The following is a 26,290-nucleotide window of genomic DNA, read 5'->3' as shown; positions in this document are numbered from 1 at the left end:
GGCTTTCTAATGGGAAAAGTATGGACAGGAAAAAAACAACACACAGTGGTTTACATCTGAGAGACTTGTGTAGGTGAGCACTCTGAGGGACTTACCTGGTCCTGAAGCTCCTCAGCTTCCCCAAATTCTCCTTTCCTTCCACTCCAACCAAAAAGCAAAATTGGCAGTCAGCTTCAGTGAGGAATCATCAGGGAGTTTCTCTTAGGCAAAAAGAATCTGGGAAGCTGGAGGGACAGATGCCTCAGATTCCCTCCCCAAGAGCAACTAGCCTGGAGCAGCTAACCTCCTGCTGTAGTCCAAGTTACCTGCCCAGGAGACTAGGAAAGAAGCCCTGTCATGGTACAGACCAACTTCTCCGACTTTGCCATACAGGGGAACTGGATGGATGCCACAGAGACATTGGCTCCCAGCTGGTTCGCCAAATTTTGTTACTTTAACCCAGTGCAGCTGCCCACCACTCCAAATGCTAATACTCAAGAGAACAGTTTGTTTTTTAATTGTTATTTATTTTAGAGAGGGGGGGCAGAGTGCTAGTGGGGGAGGGACAGAGACAGAGGAAGACACAGAATCTGAAGCAGGCTCTGGGCTCTGAGCTGTCTACACAGAGCCTGAATTGGGGCTCGAACTCACCAACCATGAGATCATGATGAGCTGAAGTCAGATGCTTAACTGCTTGAGCCACCCCAGTGCCCCTCAAGAGAAAAGCTTTGATTGGAAAGGATTATGAGCTTTATTCAGGAGGCCAGCTCATGGGGAGAAGCAGACTCTTGTCCAAATGATAGATCTGAGGTTTTCACCTGGCCCAGGAGTTTAAAGGTGCTTAAGGCTGTTCCTCAGTTAAGGGAGTACAGTGGTCTGTAACATTTCTTGAACTTGCAGATACACTGGTACCAGCTACAAATTTTATCTCAGTGCAGGTGGGTGTGGTTGCTTGATGAGGGGTAAAGTGTTGTGCAAGAGACTCTGGTTTCTGTTTCATGATATGCAGAAGGGCTCTGTTCTTTTCTCGGGAAGAATACATGATCTATATTAGGAATACAAGGAAAGGTTAGTTAATTATTCATGCAGGCTAAGGGTGCTGACAAATGCTTCAGGAATACTAGTTGACTGGAGAGGTCCAGGCTGCTTCTAGATGTCACTTAAGATTCTGCCAGAATAGGGGCATTCGGCCTGGTGTCCTAGGCAAAAGCTCAGAGATCTGGGTGCCCTGGCTGAAGAGAGGGTGTGTGTGGCTGGTGGGGTGGGGGTACAGTGGCCTGAGCTCTTGGGCATGAGTGTGCTGGTGTCCTGAATTGGGCTGGGTGGAGGTGGATGAAGGGGAAGACATCCCCCTCTGCTTAGGGAAGACCCAAGGCTCAAGTCCTATATTAAAGCATATTCTTTCCAGGTGGCCCAGAGTGGAAGGGGAGAGAATGGGGATCAGACACTTCAGACCAGTCCAGCCTCATTCCTTCCCCTCTACCCTCCCTCAACTCCCCAAGCCCAGCTTATTGATGGGCCATGCCACACTTATTACACACCTGCTGTATGCACCAAGCTCCAAAGTGTTCTTGGGCCATTCTCACCCCAGGAACCACTGCCTTTCCCTTGCAGCCCAGGCAGATACTCAGAGCCCACAGCTACTGCATTGACCTCAAGAGCCCAGAAGCCTCTTTGGAAACCTGGGATCTGGAACCTAGATATTTGGGACATACCATGGAGACCCTAAAGGCATGGGGGAAAGGAAGGTTGGGAGAGAGCCCCACAATTACCTGGGGACAGAATGATGACTTAGAGCAGCAAGAAAGATTCAAGTGAGAGGAGAGATGAACTTCTCTTGAGCAGACAGCAGGGCTTGTTTTCTGAAGCAGAAATCCTGGGCCTGATACAGGGAGAGGGCAAGAAGAAAAGGAACCCATAGAGGGAGATCCTCTCCCCATAAGTTTTGGGGTTCAGCAATGTGTGGTGGCGGAAGGGGAGTCCACATGCAACAAACAGGAAACAAGGGAGACTCTGGGGGAATCCTTGGTTTCCATGTGGAGGCGCAGGTCCCCTCCTGCACATACAAAGTAATTGCGAAATTACGTGCCCTCTGATGGTATCTCAGACATCACTGATCTTGGGAGGAGAAAAGATGCAGAGACTGCGCAGGTTACTTTTTTCTTCTGCAAACCTGCTCTAGCAGCTGAGGGGGAGTCTTCCTCCAGCGTAAGTGGAGGCACAGGTGGTGGGATGACCTGATGGGAACAGGCACCATTTCCTCTGTCCTCTCTGAAGATGGAGTGGCTTTGTGGTGACCAGGTAATTAGGCTGTCCAGAGTTCCCAGGTAGGCCAACGGTCCTGGGGCAGGGCCAGGCTGTGGGCTGACCCCGCCCTGCTGAGGCCATTGAGGAGGGGACAGGGATCGCGATGGTGGGCGGGGCTTCCTCCTGTTGGGACTGAGTTACCTAGGAGGTTTTCCTTGGTCACTCCATTCCTCTGAGCACCCCAGCCCAGCACTTTGCTGACGAGGAGATGTCTCTTCTGCTTTCTTTAACACCCAATCAGGTCTGTCCCCAGGAAGAGAGGGGGAACGGCAGGCAGAGGGCATGAAGAGAGAGAAGGGGCAAATGTCCATCCTTTCACTGGGCTCTGAGCCCTGCTCTACTCCCTAGATTCTGAAGGGTGGGAAAGGTGTGAAGGCTGGTGTAGAAATGACTTGGAATGGGGCAAAACGGTAGGATGCAGCAGGGTGGAGAGATGGAGGTAATGGGAGAGTGGAGCCCACTGGGAGGTGGTGTTGTGTGGGGAGGTGAACCAGGAGGGGAGGGAGGCAGGCTGGTTGGGGTGGAAAGTGGTCAAGATGGGAGAGGACAGGGTGGGAGGTGGGCAGTGGAGGAGGTCAGAGGGATGGGTATGGGCAGGGCAGGGAGGTGGAGGAACAAGGATGGGGCAATGCCAGATGGAAAGTCAGAGATGGTCAGGGTGGTGGGTTGTCTGGAAGGAGGACTTGAGGAGGATCCCACTGGGAGGAGGGGAAGACAGCACTTCAGAAGCAGTCAGAGCCTGGGAGGAGTGTAGGGAGTACAGGTTGTGGCAGGGAAAGCAGGGTGTTTGTGGGTCCTTGGAGGGTCCTAGGAAGGCGAGGATAACACCTCCAGAGGCACTTCCCACTCAGGCTGAGGACTGACTCTACAGGGGAGCTTAGGAGGCCACCTCAACAGCAGGGATAGGGGTGTAGTACCTGCTCCCCTTAGCCCAAGACACCTGAGTGTGTGCCAGTCAGGGTAGGGGTGGGCTGGGCTGCTTCTCAACTCTGAGGGCAGAATCTAATGGGGTTTCTCTGGAACAGTTTTTTAGTATTCATGTAGTGACACAATTTCACCCACATCTGCTTATCACCCTAAGTCCTGTCATATAACTTCTCCTGCTCTGTGTATAAAGAATGTTTCAAATAGGAGTAATTTAGGGAATTTAAGGACAACTGGAGGACTCTCCTGGGGATTATTAAACCCTTCATGTCCATCTGTTGTGTGGGCTCAGTGCTCCATGGAGAACTTTGGGACAGTGGTTAGCCTCATTAAAGGTTTTAGGGAAAATGCAACCTGTAAAGGGGCAAGAGGCATGATGGACCAGGAGGGGAAGGGGCATAGTAGGCTGAGGGTGGGGAATGGAGCTTGCCAAGTTTTAGATCAGATTTCCCTTGGTGTGGGCACCTGGTGGTCTGAGCCTGAAGAAGACTGATTTCTGTTGCAGGGACCCAGGACTAGAGCAATGTTGGGGAGATGCTCACCACAGGGGCTGGGGAATGGAATGAGGTGGCTTTCCAAGGGTGGACACATGGCTGATGGAAGCTTTACCTGTTTTACTCTTCACACAATTATTAGGCATATTTTATTATTACCACCATATAAGTGATGAAACCTAGACTCAGAGAGGTAATGCCAAGGACCCAAGATAACAAAGCTTATTAATAGGCAAAGCAGGATTTGAACTCAAGTCCTTGGCTCCTGTGCTCTTGCTGTTTCTACCACACTACTGGGCAGATGGTCTTACTCTGTTATGTGTCTGCTTCAGTTCAGGCCTGGGGGTAGGAGGTGTAGGATTGGTATGGCAGATAGATGCTCTAAAGTGTTTGGTGTATGAAGGAATGTATTGTGATCCGCACTTCTGCTTTGGTGCTTGGGCCCAAGTCCTAGAGACTCTGTGGCAGGAAGGGGAATATAGCAAAGGGGTTCCAGTGTGGGCCAGGAAGCTGGAAATAGGTTTCCTGTGGAATTTCATGCTTTTCCTGGAGATTATAGTTCTCTAGAATCTAGAGGTCTGGGCACTGGATCCTTAAAAGAAGGAATAGAGTGGCGTGTATGTGTGCAAGGTGTGTTTGATGAGTGCATGAGAGTATATAAGTACGGGAGTGTATGCCTGTCTGTAAATAAGAGTTTGTATGTGTCTTTGTGTTGCACACATGTGAGAATGTTTGTGATGTGTGGGTGTGTATTTGTGTGTATTTTGAGAATGTGTGTGTTTGTATGAGTGTGAGCATGTGAGTGGGTCTCTGCATGTGTGTTGCAGACTAGGAGTCTGGAGTTCTTTCTTGTCTAGTAAGAGAGCGGACACAGAATTGAATACAAGAGAGGCTAATGTCCAGGAGGAGACAAGAGCCCCAAACAGGGGTTTTGTCTCCATATTTATTGATCTCCAATGATCTTAAACATGTGGAGAATGTGAAGAAAAACAATCATACTAATCATTAACTTGTGCAAGAAGCAAAGGGTCTGGGGGTCAAGTGGAGTTTGTGATTGAAGTACATTTGTATATTGGTATCAAAAGGAAAGTAACTTCCTGCAGGTGATATAACAAGTTACTCATGATCCCATTACAATAGCTCACTAGCTGACCTTGGGGACTTTTGCCCCGTGGTTCGGTTTTCTGCCTTAAGCTTTATCTAACCCATTTGTGTAAGTAGAACTTATTTCCCCATAGTTCCCCCTTTTTTGTTTTTCTTCGTTTTCTTAAGTTTACATGCAAGGACTGTCATGATGAGCTCCTGATCCATTTTTGCTATCAAGTGGTTTGGAGGGTGATTCTGCAAAAGGGTAAAAAGAGACATAGTTAAAGTATTCTGCTTCCCAGAGTTATAATGGAGGATTAGTGCCTTTTGTCTTTTTCCTATAAATTCAACAGCAACCTCAGGGGTTTTGAGGCATGCCAATATTTGTGTAAAGAAGTTTGGCTTATTAGCTCTTTGGTAATGTTGGCCATAACTTGGTTAAGTACACGGGCAGTTTGATAGTGTGGTGAAGACTTATTCCAGTAACAGTAGCAGAGTCTATAATGCTTCCTGCAGCTAGGATCCCAATGATTAAGAGGCTTATGAATCACCTTTGCCTGTTTAATGAATACCAGTGATGGAGATCATGGCCATCAGATGCAAATTGTGGATATATGCAATACCATTGTGTTTTAAGAGGATGCTGGCCTGGTTAGACAGGTGCTTAAGCCTTCCCCATGTTATATCAGGGACAAGGACAGGAGTTTGTGGAGTGGCTTCAGAATGAGGAGTCAGTGAAGAGGCTTCATCTACCTTGAAAGAGCAGGACGGTGATTGCTCATTCAGAGTCATTCTCTGGAAGTCCTTGTTTATTGAAAGATATTCTGGGGGGGGGGGTCTCCACTCCATAGAGGCCCAAGATCTGAAAGAACACAAGCATATCCTCTACCCCAGGTGAGTTTAGTGGGTCCAATCCATGTGGGTGCCCCTTTGGGGGTTTTGTATAGCACTATAGGATGAGAGGGTTTATCTAATTTAGAAGAATGTTGCTCAGCTGCAGTTAGTCCTTGAGGGTCAAGATTTAAAAAGAGTGATCGTAGTGCAGTCAAGGAGAAGTTGAGGTTGTAGACAGCCATGGGTAATTCCCCCTTCGGGTTTTTTGTTTTAAGGTATTAAGTTGACTATGTGCTCATCCTACAACTGCTTGGCTTTGCATATTATAAGGAATTTAATTTTATATTCCATTTCCCTCTGCCTTTGTTTCCCACATCATCCCCCCCGCTGAGCAATTTTGATCATTAAAGTCTTTAAGATTGCCAAGGGTGGATGATCTTCTCTTTGGTAACTTCTTCCTGATGAATAGGGGCATAGAGATGCTGCTACCTATGGGTCAACATTGCTCAGTTGGGGTAGGTATAGGGGAGTTATGAAAGAGAAAGATAGAGTTGAGGGGAACCAGAGCCTTCTTGAGAAGGAAGGATTGTCTGTGTACCAGAAATTATAGCAGTGAAGCCTTCCAACAAGAGTCACAGAACTATGACAGAAAGACTAAAAAATGGACATGATTAAAAGATCTAATACAGTTGATAAGGCAATTCAATTATTTCTGTGGCACATAACACTTAAACAATTAGAGTATCAAGTGATTACCTTGTACCAAAAAAATATTAAAAGTAGGAGTTGAATATAATCTCTTAGAATTGTTATAGCATTTACTCAAATGTAACCTAAGGCTTATTGTATGTTTGACAGTGCTTCCAGAGTAACTTAGCATACCAAAGAAGCCTAATTGGTCAAAAGACTTCATTTACAAATTAAATCTTGGGAAATTCATTTAAAAAATTATCAGAAAGTTATAAAGCACAAAGCATGTTTTTTTTTAAATTTGTTTTTCAACGTTTATTTATTTTTGGGACAGAGAGAGACAGAGCATGAACGGGCGAGGGGCAGAGAGAGAGGGAGACACAGAATCGGAAACAGGCTCCAGGCTCTGAGCCATCAGCCCAGAGCCCGACGCGGGGCTCGAACTCACGGACCGCGAGATCGTGACCTGGCTGAAGTCGGACGCTTAACCGACTGCACCACCCAGGCGCCCCACACAAAGCATGTTTACCATCAGACCCAAATATCCTTAGTTTCTCTGCAATAAGAAGCCAAAAGCAGATAAGCCTTGTTTAGTAATCAATCCTTTCACATCCCATCCTAATTAGAAAAGGCGTAGAAGTCCAACGAATTCAATCCCAAATTATCATGGAAGAAAAACTTTTTAGGTTACCGAAGTCTTTGATAGCTATTGTAACAATTACCCGTGAAAACTAGGAGACAAAGTCAACCATTACATTAAGTCATAACATGAGCTTAATTGACCTTTGATAGACATGTCTATCAAACAACAAACTTACATTTGGGTCCATCTAAGATAATTTGTTCCCCATGGTTAATTTTTACCTGGAACACTGGTGGGAAGTCTGAAGTGGGTGGTCTTTGCTCCTTGACATCTCAGGGACAATATTTAAGGGTTGGAAAAAGGTTTCTATAGCTAATAATATGGCTCATAGTTCTAAATGTTAGGTAGAGATTGGTCCAGTGTATAATATGTTTCCAGTTTTTTCCAGTTTTACAAACACAAGAAACCTGGTGAGCTTTCCCCGAGGCATCTGTAAACACTGTAAAGGTTATACTTAATAGGTTATAGCATTGGGGTAAGGATGTCCTCAGAGGGAATCTTTTGATTCTTTAAAAGCTTATTTTTTTCCAATGACAAAGGGGATAGTCAGCATTCTCTGGATGTAGGGCTGCCAAAGATGCTGGCTGACAATAAGGAGGCTTAGGTTTCTTGGAAAAATTTTTATTTACTTTGGGTGGGTCTATATCTTCACAAACATTATTCGCACTCAGGGGGAGAATGACCGTAGGCCAATAGGCCATGTAAGAATGACCTCAGGTGGAACATTGGTGCCTTCCATATGGCATGGTTTTATTGTTTTACCTATTCATTCCCAGATGTCTAGGTCAAAGGTTCCTTGCTCGGAAAATCAAGAGGAGTGTTGCTGGATAATCATTAATAATTTAAGGAGTGATATATGAGTGTACTGTTCTGTCCTGGGGATAGGGAGTTTCCCATAAATTCTCTCAAAAGTTCCACATCAGCAAATCTTAATATAGTTTCGCTTTTCTCTTACCTCGTCAGGAGAGATTAAAGTCCCATGCACTTTTTCTTTTAGAGCTCTAGTCATTCCGTGGCATTCTGCAGTCCTTGAGTACACATCACTTTATAGCCACATTGACCTCTTGTCACATAGACTTTTCTTCTCATCACATCGGAGTCCCCATCTGTCACAGACTACGAGTCTAGAGTTCTCTCTTGTCCAGCAAGAGAGCGTGGATGCAGACTTGAATACAAGAGAGGCTAATGTCCTGGATGAGACAAGAGCCCTGAACAGGGATTTTGTCTCCGTACTTATTGAGTGCTCAAGATCTTACACATGTGGTGAACATGAAGAAAACAATCAGATAGTAATCATTAACTTGTGTGTGCAAGAAGCAAAGTGCCTGGGGGGCAAGTGGAGTTTTCGATCAAAGTACATTAGCATATTGGCATCAGATGGAAAGTAATTTCCTGCAGGTGATAAAGCAAGTTACTTGTGATCCCATTACAATATCTTTCTAAGTAACATTGTGTGCTTGTGCCCCATGGTGGCAGCTTTCTGCCCTAAGCTTTTTTCTAACCCATTTGTGTAGGTAGAACCTATTTTCCCACACATGTGTATATATGTGTCCTATCCAAGGAGAGCCTGAAGACTCATAGCTGAAGATGTCTTTGATTTGTGCACATTTGTAGCAGGATTCAGGCTGTGTTATGGGGTGGGGTGAGTTGGGAGGACAGAATAGAAAGGCTATCTGGGCCAACAGGCACATGAAAAGATGTTCAGCGTCGCTCCTTATCAGGGAAATACAAATCAAAACCACACTCAGATATCACCTCACGCCAGTCAGAGTGGCCAAAATGAACAAATCAGGAGACTACAGATGCTGGAGAGGATGTGGAGAAACGGGAACCCTCTTGCACTGTTGGTGGGAATGCAAATTGGTGCAGCCACTCTGGAAAGCAGTGTGGAGGTTCCTCAGAAAATTAAAAATAGACCTACCCTATGACCCAGCAATAGCACTGCTAGGAATTTATCCAAGGGATACAGGAGTACTGATGCATAGGGGCACTTGTACCCCAATGTTTATAGCAGCACTCTCAACAATAGCCAAATTATGGAAAGAGCCTAAATGTCCACCAACTGATGAATGGATAAAGAAATTGTGGTATATATACACAATGGAGTACTATGTGGCAATGAGAAAAAATGAAATATGGCCTTTTGTAGCAACGTGGATGGAACTGGAGAGTGTAATGCTAAGTGAAATAAGCCATACAGAGAAAGACAGATACCACATGGTTTCACTCTTATGTGGATCCTGAGAAACTAAACAGGAACCCATGGGGGAGGGGAAGGAAAAAAAAAAAAAAAAAGAGGTTAGAGTGGGAGAGAGCCAAAGCATAAGAGACTCTTAAAAACTGAGAACAAACTGAGGGTTGATGGGGGGTGGGAGGGAGGGGAGGGTGGGTGATGGGTATTGAGGAGGGCACCTTTTGGGATGAGCACTGGGTGTTGTATGGAAACCAATTTGTCAATAAATTTCATATATATAAAAAAATAAATAAATAAATAAATAAATAAATAAATAAATAAATAAATAAAAAAAAAAGAAAGGCTATCTGTGCTTGGGGTGTGGGGGTTGGGTGGCCTGAGCAGTGGGTGTCTCTGCCCTGCCAGGCACAGGGGGATGTCATATGGGTCCTGGGTCTGAGGGTGGGTGGAGACTTGGTCCTAAGGCCTTCAGTCAGGGTTTGCGTTGGAAGAGCTTGGATGTGCTGCTCTGAACAGGGAGGGCCAGACAGTGGAGGGTTCAGGCCTACTGTGTCCCCCAACTCCACCCCCATCAGGATTTGGGAAAGATCTAACCAGGTGGCAGTTCCTAACTCTAGGCTCCACCCATTCTGCCCGAGGCCTTAGAGTCCCCAGAAGTCTTTGTGTGCCACCTCCTGAGGCTGGGATGACCACAATCACAGCGAAAACTTCTGTCTCTGTCGGTACTAGCCAGACAGGCCCAAACCATGTCCTTGTCTCTTGGAGGCCTCTGGTAAGGCCATTCCTACATTTGTAGTGAATTTCACACAAGCTGAGGTTTTTCAGACCCCTTGTGCTGGGAAGTTCTACTGAGTCTAACTTAAATCCTCTTGTTGCACTTTGTGCCTGTAAGACCAGGTTGAGTTTGTGCAATGGAACCCAGCACCCTGCCCCCAAATTCATCCTTAATGAACTTGTTCCAGCAGCAGTGAATGTGGTTGTTCTCCTAGGTCCACTGGGGGCCTTTGCCTGGGGGGAGGCCACACAGCCTCTATTAGACATCCTCCCAGCAGGGGAACCACCTCTCCTTGTGTGGTCTGAACCCCCAGACTTCACTCTGCTCCTGGGGATTTACCCTTCTCACCAGAGCACCACCAGGTATCGAGCTGTGGAGTTGCAGCCTTTGCTCTCCCCTTGTTTAGAGTCTGTTTAGGTTCTGAATATTTATTCACTGAACAAATAAATGAATGAAATAAGATTTTCACTGCCACTTAGGTCTATTATTTTTCTACTCAAGGAATGGGGAAGAGCAGCCTTCTCCTATATCTTAGTCCCCTTTTTATGATAAATGGGTTAAAGCTTAAGGATAACCCAGGACATCTGTAAAGACCCACAGAGAAGGAAAATGAGATGGGCCATATGTCATGAGGCAACCTGTGGAGCCTCTTTACCCTAGGAGTGGGTGGTGATAATACTATGTTGCAAGTGGTTGCAACAATTCCCACAGAATTGAAGGGAGGGACTCAGAAAGACTTTTATTACATATGTATTATATGTACATGTATAAAATACACATATTTATTACAACATTATTCATAACAGCTAAAAGGCATATCCATCAGTGCATGGACACATGAACAAGATATGGGATATACACAATGTAGTATCATTCAGCCTTAAAGAGGAAAGCCATTCTGACATATGTTCCAACACGGATGAACCTTGAAGATATATGCTAAGTGAGAAAAGCTGTTTGCAAAAGGACAATATTGTGTGATTCCACTTATATGATGTATCTATAGTAGTCAAACTCAGAGAGAGAAAGTAGAATGTTGGTGCCAGGGGCTACAGGGAGGGGAGAATGGAGAGTTACTGTTTATTGGATGCAGAGTTTCACCTGAGGAAGATGAACAATTTCTGGGCAAGGATGGTGGTGACAGTTGCACAACAGTGTGAAGGTGAGGCTCTCTTGGATCACCCACTTTATAATCACAACACCCACTCTGAGCACATCCTAACATTTTCTTGCTTCCCTTTTCTCTGCAGTGCTGATTGCAAATCCAACACAATATATATCCATATTACTTATTTGTTTATTGTTTGCTTTCAACTACAGGATGTAACCAACTTGTGTGGAGATATTTCTGTGCTTTTTATGCTTCATCTACAGTGCTGAATAAATGAGAATCAGTATATTAGTTGAGCAGATAAAGGAAAGACCATGATTGGACACAGACTTGAAGAGAAGGCCAAACAGAAGGAGAAATTGGGAAGATTCCATTTTTCATTGATTTTGTAAACTAATTTCTTCTACCTTGGATATGAAACTCAGCCCCGCTGTTCATGGTGGCTTTTGTTCTGTTTGCCTTTTCATATGCCTTGTGAACTATTTCACCTTGGGACACGTTGGTGTACATGTACATGACACTATTACTTAAAATTCTTGCCCTGAACTCAAAGTTTCTACTCCTGTATTCATGATTGCCCCGTACTTCAGTTGCAGGGCTGCTTGAGTTAGGAATTGAGAAACTCTGGGTAAGCCCAGCTTTCTAAAAAGCTTTATACTTGAGTGTTGGGACCACTTGTTTGATTGGCTCCAGAGTCTTCATTGTCCAGAAATTTTAAGGACAAAGAGTTTTCATATACTGTGAGGTTAGAAAGGATCTATGCTTGGATACGGAGGATTGATATGATCTCTGCAGATGTTGTATTTAAATTCACTTCTCTGACACTTTGAGAAGTGAAATAATCATTTAACAGCCTCCTTAGCCTTCCTCTTAAGTCCTTATCAAACTTCTAGCAAAGCAGCTGGTAGCCAAACTCTCTTTGATGCAATTCAGTAGGAGCCACTAGGCCAACTTCCTGATTGGCAAGAGTGTTGACACTCAACCAGGGGAGCCAGTAGAACTTACTGCCTTGGAAAATGCTTTGAAAAGGAAATGTCCAGAGTGAGGGCAGTGCCACTCTTAGAGACAGAGGAGTAAACACAATGACCTCCAGGACAAAGAGGAGTGGTTGGGGCCAGCTAGGAGAGGAAGGCAGCCTGCAATTTAATGGGTGGATTGTTGGACTTGACAGGAGTTGTTCTGGGAGCCTTGAGCTGAACTTTGGTTTTGGAGTTTGGAAGGAGCTCAGAGACTGAAAGAAACACATGGAGGAGTGAGAGGGAAGGGGGAGGTGACGGCATTATGGAATTCATACAAGCTGGCTTCATGTTCCCTGGCCTTTCTCTCCATTTCTTTCACCACCTCCTCTGAATCAAGCACCTCCTTTCAGAGAGACTGTTTCTTAATGAAACAGATTCACAGAGTCAAGGCCCTCAATGACTCTGGAAATGTGCTTGAAATACATGATTGTGCATGTTCTAACTCCAGTTTACACCCCTGTTTGACCCTGTCTCTCTCAAAAATGAAAACATAATCCCAAACATACAAACAAACAAAAAACAAAACAAATTTCCTCTAGGAATCTCAGGATATAGTAGTCAATCAATACATCTATAAATTCATTTTCTCTGTCCTAAATGCTTCTTATCATTGCTTCGTACAATTATGTGTAGATCTTTGTCCTGGGTAGTGAGGGTTGGAGGTGGGAGTGTGGAATCCAGAAAGATGAGGTATATAGATCCTGGCCCTGACCTCCAGAAGCTTTTAGATTATAAAGGAATTTAAGTGACACACTCAGGACACCAGCAGGCAGAAAGGGAAAATTAGTTTTAGCTGAGCATCAGGGTGGACTGTAAGTACTGATGGGAATTGGAAGGAAGTTGGAGATGGGGACCTGTCAGGATGGATTAGGAAAGGCTTCCTAATCACCAGGGGAAACATTGTACAATAGGACTGAGAAGACCTAGAGCATCAAGACTGGACAGAAAGGAGTGAGGAGGGCATCCCTGGCAGGGCAGGCACTTACTCAGGCCAAAGGCTCATCCCAGGAAAGGTAAGTCAGGATGTGAGGAGCTGAATCAGGAAGGAGGTGATGGACCTGAGGGTAGGGAGAGAATTTGGGCGGGGCTCTGACAGCTTGGTCAGAGAGTCTGGACTGAATATAAACTATTGGAGCAATTGTAGATTACCACGTGGAGAAAGGGCAGTCCTGAAAATAGCATTTTAGGGTGATGTTTCTGTATTGTTATAAGCTGGAATTGTGGTAGGGTCTCTCAGGATTCCCAATAATGGCTTTGCTTTCTCTTCGACAAGCTTGCTCATTTATTGTTCTTGTGCCAGCTTGTGTTAGAGTAATGAAATATGATTATTTAATTACCAGATGCTTTGTTCCTTGGGCTGCTTCTCTGGTAGCTGCATACTCTGTCTGTAGCCCACTCTCCTTCATCTTCAGTAAAATTGGAAAGAGCACAAGAACCACCCTGCACACACAGTTGAAGTAAACAGAAATGATCAAACCATTACCCATCTCCGACCCTGCCATTCACATGGTCCTCCTCTGGGATTCCTGCTCAGGGTCCATGGATGGACTTCAGGAGAGTGTAGGGAATTTTTTGAGGCAACCAAACTCAGAGAGCTCTGTGACTCAACAAATGTTCAGAACAACTCTTGTGTCTGTTGGGAGGGAGGTGCTGGGGACTGTTTCCCAGTGGGAGAAACGTGGTACAAGCATCCTTAGTGCCCAGTAAGGAGCCTCCAGAGGCAGTTGAAGGAGTGAAGGAGAAAGAGGAATTGGGAAAAGGGAAATGGGTACAGAAGGAACTGGTAGGAGGAGTGCCCCATCTTCCCTTGTTCTCCACCCTCTTTCTAGCAGGTATTCCTTCTCTGTGTTCTCCATGTCCTAACAATTACAGGATCCAGTTACCCTTCAACTTAACTCCCACAACATTATCTCATGAAATTCCTTGTTGAATCTGAAGTGCGCAGAGTGGAGTCAACCCCTCCCTCAGCCATGGACTGTTAGCATCATTGCTTCCTGTCAGACCCCTTTGCATGCAATGCATTTTATTTTACCCTTTCATCCTGATCTCTATTCTCATTTCCCCTCCTCACTGGAGGCACCTGCTTTAGTGTATTTAGCAAATGCTCTTCCAATCCATGCTCTATATGTGTATTGGATACATTCATCCATTCTACAAATACACAGTTGTAATGTGGGGAATATAGCCAAGAGCCAAACAGTAAAAATGCCCTGCTCCCATGGAAATTACATCTTTTAGTGTGAGGCAAATAATAGACAATTAAGTACAACCCATAGTACCTTGAATAATGACAAGTGCTATGAGGAAAATGAGGGCAGGGGGATAAGGTATGGCTGGGTGGTTAGGAGAAGATTGTAGTTTTATATGTGGTACTTAAGGAAGGCTGTGCTACACATGTGCTATTTTACCAAATTTAGTGAAGTGGGCAACCATGGGGCTATCTGGGTTCGAAGTGGTATGGTCATAGGGACAGCAAGTACAAAGGCCCTGAGGGGTCGGGTCTTGCCTGGTATGTTAAGAGTCCAGAATGGTTAGGAGGCTAGAGAAAAATAAGTGGGAAGAGGGAGAAACTGAGGCTGGGTAGTAGGTGGGTCACTGACAAATACTGTAGGGCTTTGTAGGCCATGTAAATGCAGACTTTGGCTGCAGACTTTGGCTTCTCCTCTGAATGAAAAGAGAAACCAGTGGAAGGTTTTATCAGAGGAGTGGCATGACATTTTTAACAGGTATGTGTCTATCCTTGACAAATACGCAGCACTTTGTGGGTGTTTTATAAATGTATATAAATGTGATTGTGTTGTATACCTCATCCTCCTTCTACTTTTGCTACTTAACATTGTTTCTGAAATCTACCCATGTTGTTATCTTTAATCTACTTTTTTTCTGACTGCTATGTAATATTTCACTGTGTACATATGGCACAGTTTACCTGTACCTACCTCTAGTAACAGAGACTGGCATAGCTCCAAATTCAGAAACAATCCTGTGATGAACTCGCTCATAATGAGCCTCCTTACGGACTCAGGAGAGAGTTTCCTTGTGGTGTATATCTCAGAGAGGGATTGTGGGGAGGGAAGGTGTGTGCACTGTTAATTCCACTAAGACTGTGCTTTAGGATGATGACCCCAGTTATACTCCTACCAGCAGTGGTGATATTTTGTATCTTCTCATCAAATTCTTATGTTGATCCTGTAAGGGAAGTGAAGTGAGGTTCCTGTGGTGGAGGAAACCCGAGGCTTAGAGAGATCAAGCAAATAACCCTGGTTTATATAGTGAAGTGGAAGAGGCAAGGCTCAAATCCAAAATTTCTGACATAATGCCTGTTGCTCTTAGCACTACAGTACCCAGCACTTCCCCTTCTAGGAATAAGATGAGACATCCATAGGGAAAAATATTTATGATGATGATGATGATGGGGGTGATGTTTGAGGCTTACATTTTTTTTTTTTTTTGATGCCTGGACTAACCCAGTAAGCCTAGGACCTCCAAGTGTTTGGCACCATGTATGAGGGTGTTTAATTAGGGTACTTAGCTTTCAAGGCAAAATATATGGAATAAAGCTGTTTTCATTGTCTCACGAGAGCGAGCTAACAAGTTTGAATTTTAGTGGATGATTTTGGGGCCGGACATTTATAAAGACTAACTGATTTTCAAAGTTTGGCAGTTTGCATCAGGTTTCAATAATAAACGTTAGGTAGATTATATTAATTATATATTGTTTGCTAGGCACTGTGCTAATTACTCTATAGGCATCATTTCTCTTATCCCTCATAATTACCCTTGAGGAAATTTTACCCTCATTTGACTGCTATTGAAACCAAAGCAGCAAGAGGGTAACTAATTTGTCCAGAGTAGCTGGTATAAGGTTGAGTTTTGATTTGAACCTGAACCATGTATCAGCAGAGCCTTACTCCTATCTGCTAAACTGTGCTGCTTTCCTGTGAAGGAAGCTTTTGTAATCTCTTCTCTTTGATATGAGGACAATTTCTTGTCATTTGAGGTGGTTTTGAGCAGCCATGGGAAGGATAGGGCTAGTGGATAAGAATCTCCAGAACGAATGGATATGAAGTATGAAAATATTTCCCAGTCTTCGTCATCCCTGTCTCTGTCCCCCAAAGTGAGAGCCTCTGCCTTAGAATATCCTGCCTAGGTTACAGGGCCTGAGCATGATGCCTTCAAAAAAAATTGACAATTCTTTGTCACCCTGTGTGGCTTATACCAGCCATGAACGATGTGTAGGCAAGGTTCATCAGTTTCCTTTTCCTTCACACTTTCATTTTCCTTGCCTTCTACAAGGAAGGTAATACAATTTATATTTTTACCTAAATCAGGATTATAAATATTGTTTGGCTGCAAAGCATGTATCTCAAAGTCAATTAGCTAGGAATTCTGGATTATGTTCTCTTTCAGTTTTCTATTCTCAGTTTGTGTATTCATTCAACACGTATTTATTGAGCATCTAACTAACACTTTGATAGAAGACGCAGGCAGATTAGCTGGAATTCTGATACATTAGGATAAATGACACATGGGGAAGCCCGGGTGCTATGAGAACACACAGGAAGAGCAGCATAAATGTCAGGGGAGGCTTCCTGAGGCAGCAACTTCTGAGCTTGGAACTGAAAGAGAAGTGGGGGTTAGCTAAATGCAGGCGACAAGAGGACATTAGAGACAGGTAACAGGGTAAGTGTAGAATTTTGCAGCTGGAGCAGGGAGTGGGCAGGGGATGAGCCTGGAGGAATTAGCACAGGCCAGATGCTGAAGGACGAACTTAGCAGGGAGGGCAGTGGAAACACTGAAGGGTTTGAAGCCTGGGTTGGGGGGGGTGCACATTAATGACATTCACAGTGTAGAAAGATTCCATGAGTTAAGTATTGACTGTCTATGTGTGTGCTTCTTAGTAAATCATAACCTTGGAACTGGTTGCCACTGGTGGGTGGTTGATAAGGAGTCTAGATAGATTTGTACACAGAAGCTTTGACCCACAACATTAGGATTTCTTTTGATAATCTGTACAGAAGACTGTTCAATTCTGACGTGATCTTTCTGTCTTCAGAACCTCTGGCAACATTTCCTAAAATTCTCTCAAAACCAAAGCCTGAGAAGTGAGGAGAGTGGGGGCTGTATGACTTTGTTTTCTCTATTCTCCACTACTCATTTCTGGGGGCATTGCTGTGAATTGCTCACCAAAGTCTTGCTCCAATTCAGGAGGCAGCCGTTTGAATAGCAGCAGTGAGGAGGGGGAAGGAGGAACCACATGTAGGGTTCCTTTGTTAAGAAAATATCTTTGGCATATTGAGACCATGGTTTGAGTGAGTGGAAAATAACTATAGTGGAAAATTAAGAGGGAGTTACAAGTTAGTGTTTTAATATAAGCTCATAGAGCAGGGCAGGGTCGCGAGGTGGCTATCAGCTGACATCACAGATGGCCCAGGGTGTTTATAGAGCATAGTGTGACTAGTGAGCAGAGTTCCTGCAGAAGTGAGCTCATCTTCTTTACTGGAACTCAGAGAAGGAGGAGAGAGAAGGAATTGTTTTGGTTGTGAGCAGCTGAGCTAGGTGACTTACTTTTTTCCTTCCTACCCATCACACTCTCATAATTGTGGATTATAGTAAGTTTTGCCTGGTTGCTTTGGGTGAGGTTTACTGAATGTCAGAATTCACAAAATGGCCTTTCTGACTCTTCTCCCTTAGTAATGGACAGTTGGTTGGCTTATGCACCTATTACTCTAGTGTTTCATCACCAGACAGCCTGTTGCTGTCGTTCTTGCAGCTAGTTATGAAGGCCCTGCCTCTTTCTCCCTCCTCCTCTCTTCTCACAGCGCCCCCTGTGGGCCTAGATGGGTAAAGGGAAGGGTTGGACAGCACATTCTTTGCCATCAGTATAGCTAAATGGATGATGCAAAATGAGGAGAAATGTGGCCATCTGACCTTGGGAACTGATTTCGGGGCAAAGAGTTTTAAGACACTGGGACCAATATTTGCATTTTAAACTCAGATGATATTTAAGAAATGGTTCTGTAACTGCAACAAGGCCCGCTAGTTCATGAATTAATGTGTCATAACTTATGCTCAAGCACCACACAAACATCCCATGTGTAAATTTTGCACAAGAATTTCGTGCCCTCTGTGTCCTATAGCTTCATTAGTACATGAAGCTACATGAATCAGATGAACCCAAAGGGGATTTTGTCATGTAGTGTGTAAAAAGGAGAATTTTGGGAGATATGTGATGCTTTTCTGGGGGGAAAGCAGTGTTGATTTTTTTTAATGATTTTCTTTAATTTCAGTTTCTGTGATGCTCGGGCTGCAACAGGTGACTTCTGAGCTGTGGTTGTGAGCTTTCTTTAGTTTGTTGAACACCAACTCAGTTTGGTAAATATTTATTGTTTCTTTAGGCATTATGAAGGGCTATCAAATACCAGATGAAATACAAAGCAGCAGCTTTGAAGTCTGAGGAACGGACCTCAGCAGCCCCAACTCAACTTGGCTAAACTTAGCCTCACTGAACGAGATCCCAGAGTCTGCACCCTGGACTTGCTACAGCTCTCTGATCCTGGAATAGTCTTCATTTCCAGCTAGAATGCTGCGTCAGACATTTCATACATTTGGTCAAAAACTGGTACACAGACCTACGCTGGGGGAACCAGTGGCTGAGGATGACCCAGAGAGAAGACTGAGCACTCTGGATTTAGTGACCCTGGGTGTGGGCCGCACACTGGGTGTAGGTGTGTATGTCCTGGCTTGTGAGGTGGTCAGCAATCAAGCAGGACCATCCTTTGTGATTTGTGTTTTGATTGCTGGCCTATCTTCAATGTTGGCTGCGCTGTGCTATGCAGAGATTACTGCCCGGGTTCCCCATTCTGGCTCTGCATATCTCTACAGCCATGTCACTATAGGTGAGCTTTGGGCTTTCATCACTGGCTGGAACCTCATCCTCTCCCTTGTTGCTAATGCAGTGATTTATTTCCAGGTATTGTTCTTAGTTTTTGAGTCACTGCGTGTGACACTGCAAGAATTTATCTTACAGCATGTTTCCCACTACCTTAGAGAAGACCATATAAGCTTCATTTTTATGTTCGCTCTGTGGTTTTTCATGGATTTCTTGTATGATTCAACTTCCCCACTTGCCAAAGTGGTCATGTTGGTGAAAATTTTGGTTCTCAGTTTTGTCATCATCACTGGCTTCATTAAGGGGGACCTGCACAACTGGAAGCTCACAGAAGAGGACTACGTAAAGGCTGGACTCAATGACACCTCAAGCTTGGGCCCTCTGGGCTCTGGAGGATTTGTGCCTTTTGGCTTCGAGGGGATTCTCCGTGGAGCAGCTACCTGTTTCTATGCATTTATAGGTTTTGAGGAAATTGTTACCAGAGTTGAGGAAGCCCAGAAGCCCCAACGTTCCATCCCCAGGAGCATTGTTATTTCACTGTTCATCCTCTTCGTGCTGTATTTTGGTGTCTCTTTAGCACTTACCCTTATGGTGCCTTACTACCAGCTTCAACCTGGGAGCACCTTGCCCGAGGCATTTCTCTTTATTGGCTGGGCTCCTGCCTACTATATTCTAGTGTTTGGATTTTTCTGTAGTTTTTTGGGAAGTATCTTTGGACGTATTTTCCCCATATACCAGCTGTTACACGAGATGGCAGAGGATGGCCTCCTGTTCCCTGTCATTGCCTGGATCCTTACCAGGAACATCATCATCAGAATGAGTTTGTTTATCTTTATGATCATTGCAGTAATCATGACCTTCTTCTTTGGAATCACTGATGTTGTGGACCTCATGTTTATTGGGTCCCTGATATCTTACTCCATGGTTGCTATTTGTGTTCTCATCATCAGGTATCAGCCTGAGATGCAGAATGATGAAAATGAAACAGAGGTGCAGGATGAGAATGGACCTGCAGCAGGGAGGCTGACTCTACAGGGACTACTTTTTCCAGGCAGCCCCACCCCCACTCCACTCTCTGGCCGAGTTATCTATGTTTGCTCCTTACTGCTTGTTATGCTGCTCATTCTTCTGTGCCTGGTGCTGGCCCAGTGGCCAGTCCTGCTTTCTGGAGACCCAGTGTGGATTTCAGTGGTTGTGCTGCTCCTGGTGCTCATCACTGGGGTCACTGGGGTCATCTGGAGACAGCCTCAGAGCTCCAGTTCCCTTCACTCTAAGGTCTCTGCTCTGCCTCTCCTCCCAGTACTGAGCATCTTCATGAATGTTTACCTTATGATGCAGGTGTCAGCTGCCACCTGGATAGTATTTGGTGTCTGGATACTGATTGGGTTTGCTATCTACTTCAGCTATGGGTTCCGGTATAGCCTGATCTCTAACCGCACTTAAGCTAGGGCCAAAGCTGTAAACTTTGAACTCAGTAGTTCTAGTACCTATTATTACTTTTATTTTTTACTTATCTACTTTTGAATTGTGCCTGTAGCGGCACACTGGCTTTTAAAAATATTAAAAATGGGGTTCCTTGATGGCTCAGTTGGTTAAGCATCGGACTTCAGCTCAGTTCACGATCTCACGGTTTGTGAGTATGAGCCCTGCATCGGGCTCTATGCTAACAGCTCACAGCTTGGAACCTGCTCTGATTCTATGTCTCCTTCTCTCTCTGCCCCTCCCCACTCACACTCTGTCTCTCTCTCAAAAATAAATAAACATTAGAAAATTATAAAAATATTATTAAAAAACTAGAGAAAATGTTTTTGTTTTCTTTGACAAAATATCCAGTGGCAGTGGGATGCCTGCCTGGCTCAGTCAGTAGAGCATGTGACTCTTGAGCTAAGGGTGGTGAGTTAGAGCCCCACTTTGGGTGCAGAGATTACTTAAAAAATATGCAGTAGCAGAATTAATGGATTACTTAGTAGGTCTATTTTTAATTTTGTGAGAAACCTCCATACTGCTTTCCATAGTGAGTGCCCAATTTACATTCCTACCAATAGTGCATGAGGGTTCCTTTTTCCCATTATCTGGCCAAGATTTGTTTTTCTTGTCTTTTTTATTTTATCCATTCTGTCAGGTATAAAGTGTTATCTTACTGTAGTGTTAATATACATTTTCCTGATGATTAGTGAGGGGGAGTATCTTTCCCGGTGTCTGTTGGCTATCTGTATATCCCTTTACGAAAATGTATATTAAGGTCATCTGACCATATTTTTAATTGGATTATTTGTTTTTCTGGTGTTGAGTTGTATCAGTTCTTCATGTGTTTTGAGTATTAACCCCTTATTTGATGTATCATTTACAAATATCTTCTCCCATTCAGTAGGTAGCATTTTTGTTTTATTGATGGTTTCCTTTTCAGTGCCAAAACATTTTAGGTACATGAATTCAAAAGGAGAGGTGCCTGGGTGGCTCAGTTGGTTGGGCGACCGACTTTGGCTCAGGTCATGATCTTGCAGTTTGTGAGTTCGAGCCCCACGTTGGGCTCTGTGCTGACAGCTCAGAGGCTAGAGCCTGCTTCAGATTCTGTGTCTCCCCCTCTCTCTGTCCCTCCCCTGCTCATGCTCTGTGTCTTTCTGTCTCTCAAAAATAAATAAATGTTAAAAAAATTTTTTAAAAAACAAAAGGATAGATGCACCCTTATGTTTATTGCAGCATTATTTATAAAACCCAGAATGTGTGCAAGAAACATGAAATATGGCCCCTGCCCTTATTGAGCATGTCTTCTAATCCAAAGGGTAAAGCATAGCTGTAACACAAAGTAGAAACTGTTTCATAAGTAATATACAAATAAAATGTCTTGGGAAATCGAGTGCAGGATTATCATTTGTGGCTGGCACAGTGATTTCTCTGAAATCAGAGAAGACTTTGTAGAGGAATGGCATTTGAGCTGGCTCTCTCCAAGGACAGATTAGGTTTTTCCCACACGTGGGCAGCAGAGAGAGATTACAGGCAGAGAGAACAACATTTGGAAAAGCACAGGAAAATGAAGCCATGTTCAGAGCACACTGAGCATACAGTGTAGCCTGAGCCTTGGCTGTAAGGGGCGGGGGGGGGGGTGCAATAGGACATGTTCAGGTGGATTGGAGCCAGAGCTTTCCTCTGAGTGCAAAGCACTTTGGCTTTGAACCCACTACCCATGCTGAATACCCCTGAAATTGGTTCTTCTACCAGGAGCTATCTGCATTATTGAACTTTAAATTTCTGTACTGTTGTCTTCTTTGGTCCACCTGCTCTGAAAGTGCACAGCTGAAACCCAGGTATCCTGGGTTCTGGTGGTGTTTCCACCAAGAACTAGCAATGTGACCTTTAGCAAGCCGCTCAGTTCCTTTATTGCTCTGCTTAATTATCTGTAACATGAAAGGTCAGGACTGATAATTTCTAAAGTTTCATTTACTTAAAAATTCTAGGACTTCTTCTGACTCTTCTGCCCTTTATTCTTTTCACTAGGTCTCTCTACTGTGTGGGGTCTGAACGCACAGCCCACCCACTTTTCACTACAGCCCATTGTAGGTGCTGTAGGGGGTCCAATAAATAATACCCCATTTCCCCCTCCTCTATTTAGAACCTGGTGATAATCAAGACATAGAGACAAATGATTACTCAGCTACAGCCTGATTGGTTTCCTAAGCTCACATTATTAGACAGACTTACTCCTCATCAGAGGTAGTGCTGAGCACACCCTGCCTTCCGCCACAAGAGAGAGTCTGCTTTTATTAGATTTTCTCTTGTATGAGCAAGTTGGAATGCAAGTGTCCTGTGGACAAGTTGGTTCTGGATAAATAAAGAAAACCAACACAAAACTGGAAGGGGCTGAGCTGGGCATCCTCACTGCTGTCTCTTCAACTCACTAATTAAATTCTCAGTGAGAGAGGGTGTGGAGAGAGGCCAGGAATAGTACTGTGCTCAGTGATGGCTCAAACTTCAGCTCCTGCCACCTCACTTGGAGGGTTTGTGAAACCTGCTCCCAGTATTTGGAATTCAGTAGGCTTGGGTGGGGCTCAGAACTTGTACTTCTAACAGTTCCCAGGTGATGCTGATGCTGCTGGTCCAGGGACCACACTTTGAAAACCAAAGCTCCAGCTGAGGCACCTCCACATGTAAAGATGTAGCAAAGGAAACAAAGTGCTCTTTTAACACTTACCTGCATGTTTGAACGATTTAGATTAAAATATCACCATTAATCCTTTCACAGTGGGGAACTCATAGTGAATGATTTCACAGTGGATATGTATATCACATCACCACAATGTACATTTTAAACATCTTACAGTTTTATGTGTCAATTATACTTCCATTAAGCTGAAATTTAAAAAAAATAATATACCAGTTATCTGTGTGTCTTTATTTATTTTGTTCCCTGATTACAGATCATAGGTTATGAGTGTACCTTGTTCACTCCTCCTGAGCATCCAGTTGGGACAAGGAACATAATGAATACATAATAAATTCATGTTAAATTGAATGTAGTCTTACACATTTCTTTGGTACCGAAAATTCTCCTTCCTTTCAGGCTACCAATGTGCTACTCCTTTAATACTATCTTTTGGGAGACTTCCTTGACAAACAACATTTTTTTCCATCCAGAACTAGATCTAGAACTCTATGTGGAGCTATATACCCAGCATCTAGAACTGTATGCAGGCACTTCTAGTTTTGCCTTTGTGTGGCTCTGCCTGAGTTCTGGTGACTGTCTTGTCTGTTCCATCAGAGTGGAGTCTTGTTTAGGGCAAGGAGTAGGTTCTCTCCTTCCTCTAGACCCAACAGTAAGAACAGTTGTTCCTTCAAAGAGCAACAGGGAAGATACAGCCCTGGGCAGGAGAATGCCTGACATGACCTCTTCTGGTCCTTCTCCATCTATTTCTATGGGATGTGGGGAGGGGCCAGAAATAGTGAAATTGACAGAAGACACAACCTGCTCTATCTGACTTCAGGGAATCACTGAAGAGGACATTGGATTCATGGTGGGCACAGCAGGCACGTTTCTTGAACAGTCAGTTGTATGGTTGGCCTAGAAGGGCCAGTGGTTTTCAACTGTACTTATGGGGCCAGCTCTGGGAGGGAGAGATGGGAATCTACTTTCTTACTTGTGGAATTTCTCATCTTCCCAACAGGGAGTAGGTGCCTCCAGGGAAGCCTGTTAGAGGCAGGATTACCCATATATTTACCAACTCCTTTAGATGCTTTTTTGAGAGTCTGGTGCAATAATTTTGTAAAATCATCTAAGATTCTTCGGGGAGAGAGAAGTTTCCCCCCAAATGGGGAGAAACACAGACTGAAATATGAGGAATTGGGAACTGGATGGGGATGAAGGCATCATTACTTTGGAAGGGAAGGTATGAGTAGAAACTGAGAAAGATGTACTGGTCAAGAGACACTTCCTGGAGGTGGGTGCTTGTGGAGAAGTTTGGGCAATAGAAGATGGATAAGTGAAAAGATGGAAAAGAAATGGGACAGCATTTCTAGGCTACATGGACTTTTAAGAGTCATGAAAGAATCAGACTTTTGTGAGGGATGTGTTGTTTCACTTTTGAAGGGAAATGATGGAATAGGTTTGTACTGTGTATTGTGCTCTGGAGTGAGATTCATGAATTGGGAAGGGATGAAATATGATTCTCATTGTCATCTGGAGGATAGACAGAAAGAAGTATTTGGACAGACAGTCTCTTCATGGGACACAGTTGTGTCAACTGCTACAGTCATCTAGATCCTTGCTCTTTGAAGTGTGGTCCCTGGGCCAGCAGTGTGGATGTCACCTGGGAGCTTGTTAGAAATGCAGACTCTCAGGCCCCACCCAGAACTACTGAATCAGAATCTATATGCTCTTTCCAGTTTGAGAAGTACTGGCCTTAGATGATGGATGATAGGTGTCTGGAGTCAGATGAGCACTATGAAAGGTCTGAAAACTTTGGAATTGGGAACACAAGAGGAGGGGCCTAGGCTTGGAAATTGAATTTTGGGAAGAGAGAGAAGTGTGGACACTGGTTGCCCTCCTGTCCCCAGGCTTCCCAAACCAGTCACTGTGCTAGAATTTGTCACTCTGCCCACTTTGGGAAAATGTCTGCTGTGCCCATGCTAGAATCTGCCTGGTCTTCAGGGGCTTCCCTGGGGCAAGCCTTGCATGTGTCAGGGGTGCTGCCAATTCTGTTTCCTCGACTTCGTATGATGGCCTGAAAGGGACTGGGGAGGTCATATTAGTCATGGTGAGCCTCAGGGTTGTACTTTCTCTTAATCAAATGAGTGATAACTTGAAGATACTAATTGAGGAGGTTATGGAGGTTGGGGGTATTGAAATTGGAGTTCTTAACTTTCTGTCCTGGAAATTAGGATATTTTCATCCTTCAAAAACTTTCAAAAACTTGGAGAGACCAGATGACTGCACAAGATGACTAAATCAATTCTTTTTAAGGAAACTTTGAAGTTTTTAAATGGTTAATAACAAAATCTCTGAGACCTATAATTACAGGGACCTGGGCTGATTGGCAATGCATCAGTGTTACCAGGTGGGCATTTGAGAATTTTCTTCAGCCTTTGAGGGTTTGTGTACCTCATCCCCAATCAGAATGAGTGTAAAAAGATGCCAGTATGGAAGGAAAACAGATTAAGATAGAATACAAAGAAGAATTTCTGAGATTAGACAGTGACCAGAGGAGATGGGAGGAGGAAGGCTCTCTGGCCATGCGCATGGCTGTCTCACTTGGGTTTGGAATGCCTTGGATGGGCCCCTGTCCAGAAACAGGGCAATGTACAAAATGAACTCTCACAATATTTTTCTTCCCAAGATTTCTCCAGTCAACTCCTGAAATTAAAGGCTGGGGTGGACGTTTGGTGTATATAAGGTGGTGAAGCATGGGGATGATGAATGGCAGAAGAAAAAAACAATTTTAGAGCATTGAAATCTGCTGCAAATTTTAAAATAGGGCTTGGATTTAGGAGAATGAGTTGCATGTTAGGGTTCAAATAAGAGTTTTAGGTTTCCATGTCCTTTTTCCATTTATGTATTTATCTTGTCTCACTAACGAGATTTAAAAACCTCCTAAGGGAAAAGAACATCTCCTTTATGTATGAATTGTTTATATCTGCAATGCCCCTAAAATGATGACAAAAGTAATAACTACCACTGGCTGAGTGGTATGCCCTGTACTTTGACCCAAATATTTTACATAATCACCTCTTTCATACAAGAATTGTATGAAGTGAGTATTGCTATGTTCATTTTACAAAAGTTAAAACTAATGCTCAGAGAGGTTAAATAATTTGTGCAAAGTGAGTCCTGAAGTTAGGATTTGTGCTGAGT

General features: G+C 44.0%; 2 protein-coding genes across 3 annotated transcripts in view; both read left to right on the top strand.

The window, feature by feature from the left end:
- The window catches only part of LOC115518423 (cationic amino acid transporter 3-like), a 52,652-nt gene extending 32,085 nt beyond the window's left edge, over positions 1-20,567 (top strand). The window contains exon 2 of the mRNA XM_032593933.1: positions 18,455-20,567. Within this exon, the coding sequence (XP_032449824.1) occupies positions 18,640-20,391 (1,752 nt within the window). The 5' untranslated portion in view covers positions 18,455-18,639 and the 3' untranslated portion in view covers positions 20,392-20,567. The remainder of the gene's footprint in view (positions 1-18,454) is intronic.
- LOC115518419 (cationic amino acid transporter 3-like) overlaps positions 1-26,290 on the top strand; it is a 94,533-nt gene that overhangs the window by 32,092 nt on the left and 36,151 nt on the right. The gene's annotated exons all lie outside the window — the stretch shown is intronic.

The sequence above is a fragment of the Lynx canadensis genome, chromosome B4, assembly GCF_007474595.2.
Source record: "Lynx canadensis isolate LIC74 chromosome B4, mLynCan4.pri.v2, whole genome shotgun sequence".
In the NCBI taxonomy this organism is placed as follows: domain Eukaryota; kingdom Metazoa; phylum Chordata; class Mammalia; order Carnivora; family Felidae; genus Lynx; species Lynx canadensis.
The sequence above is the reverse complement of the archived record's forward strand: the minus strand, read 5'-3'. Positions and strand labels throughout refer to the sequence as shown.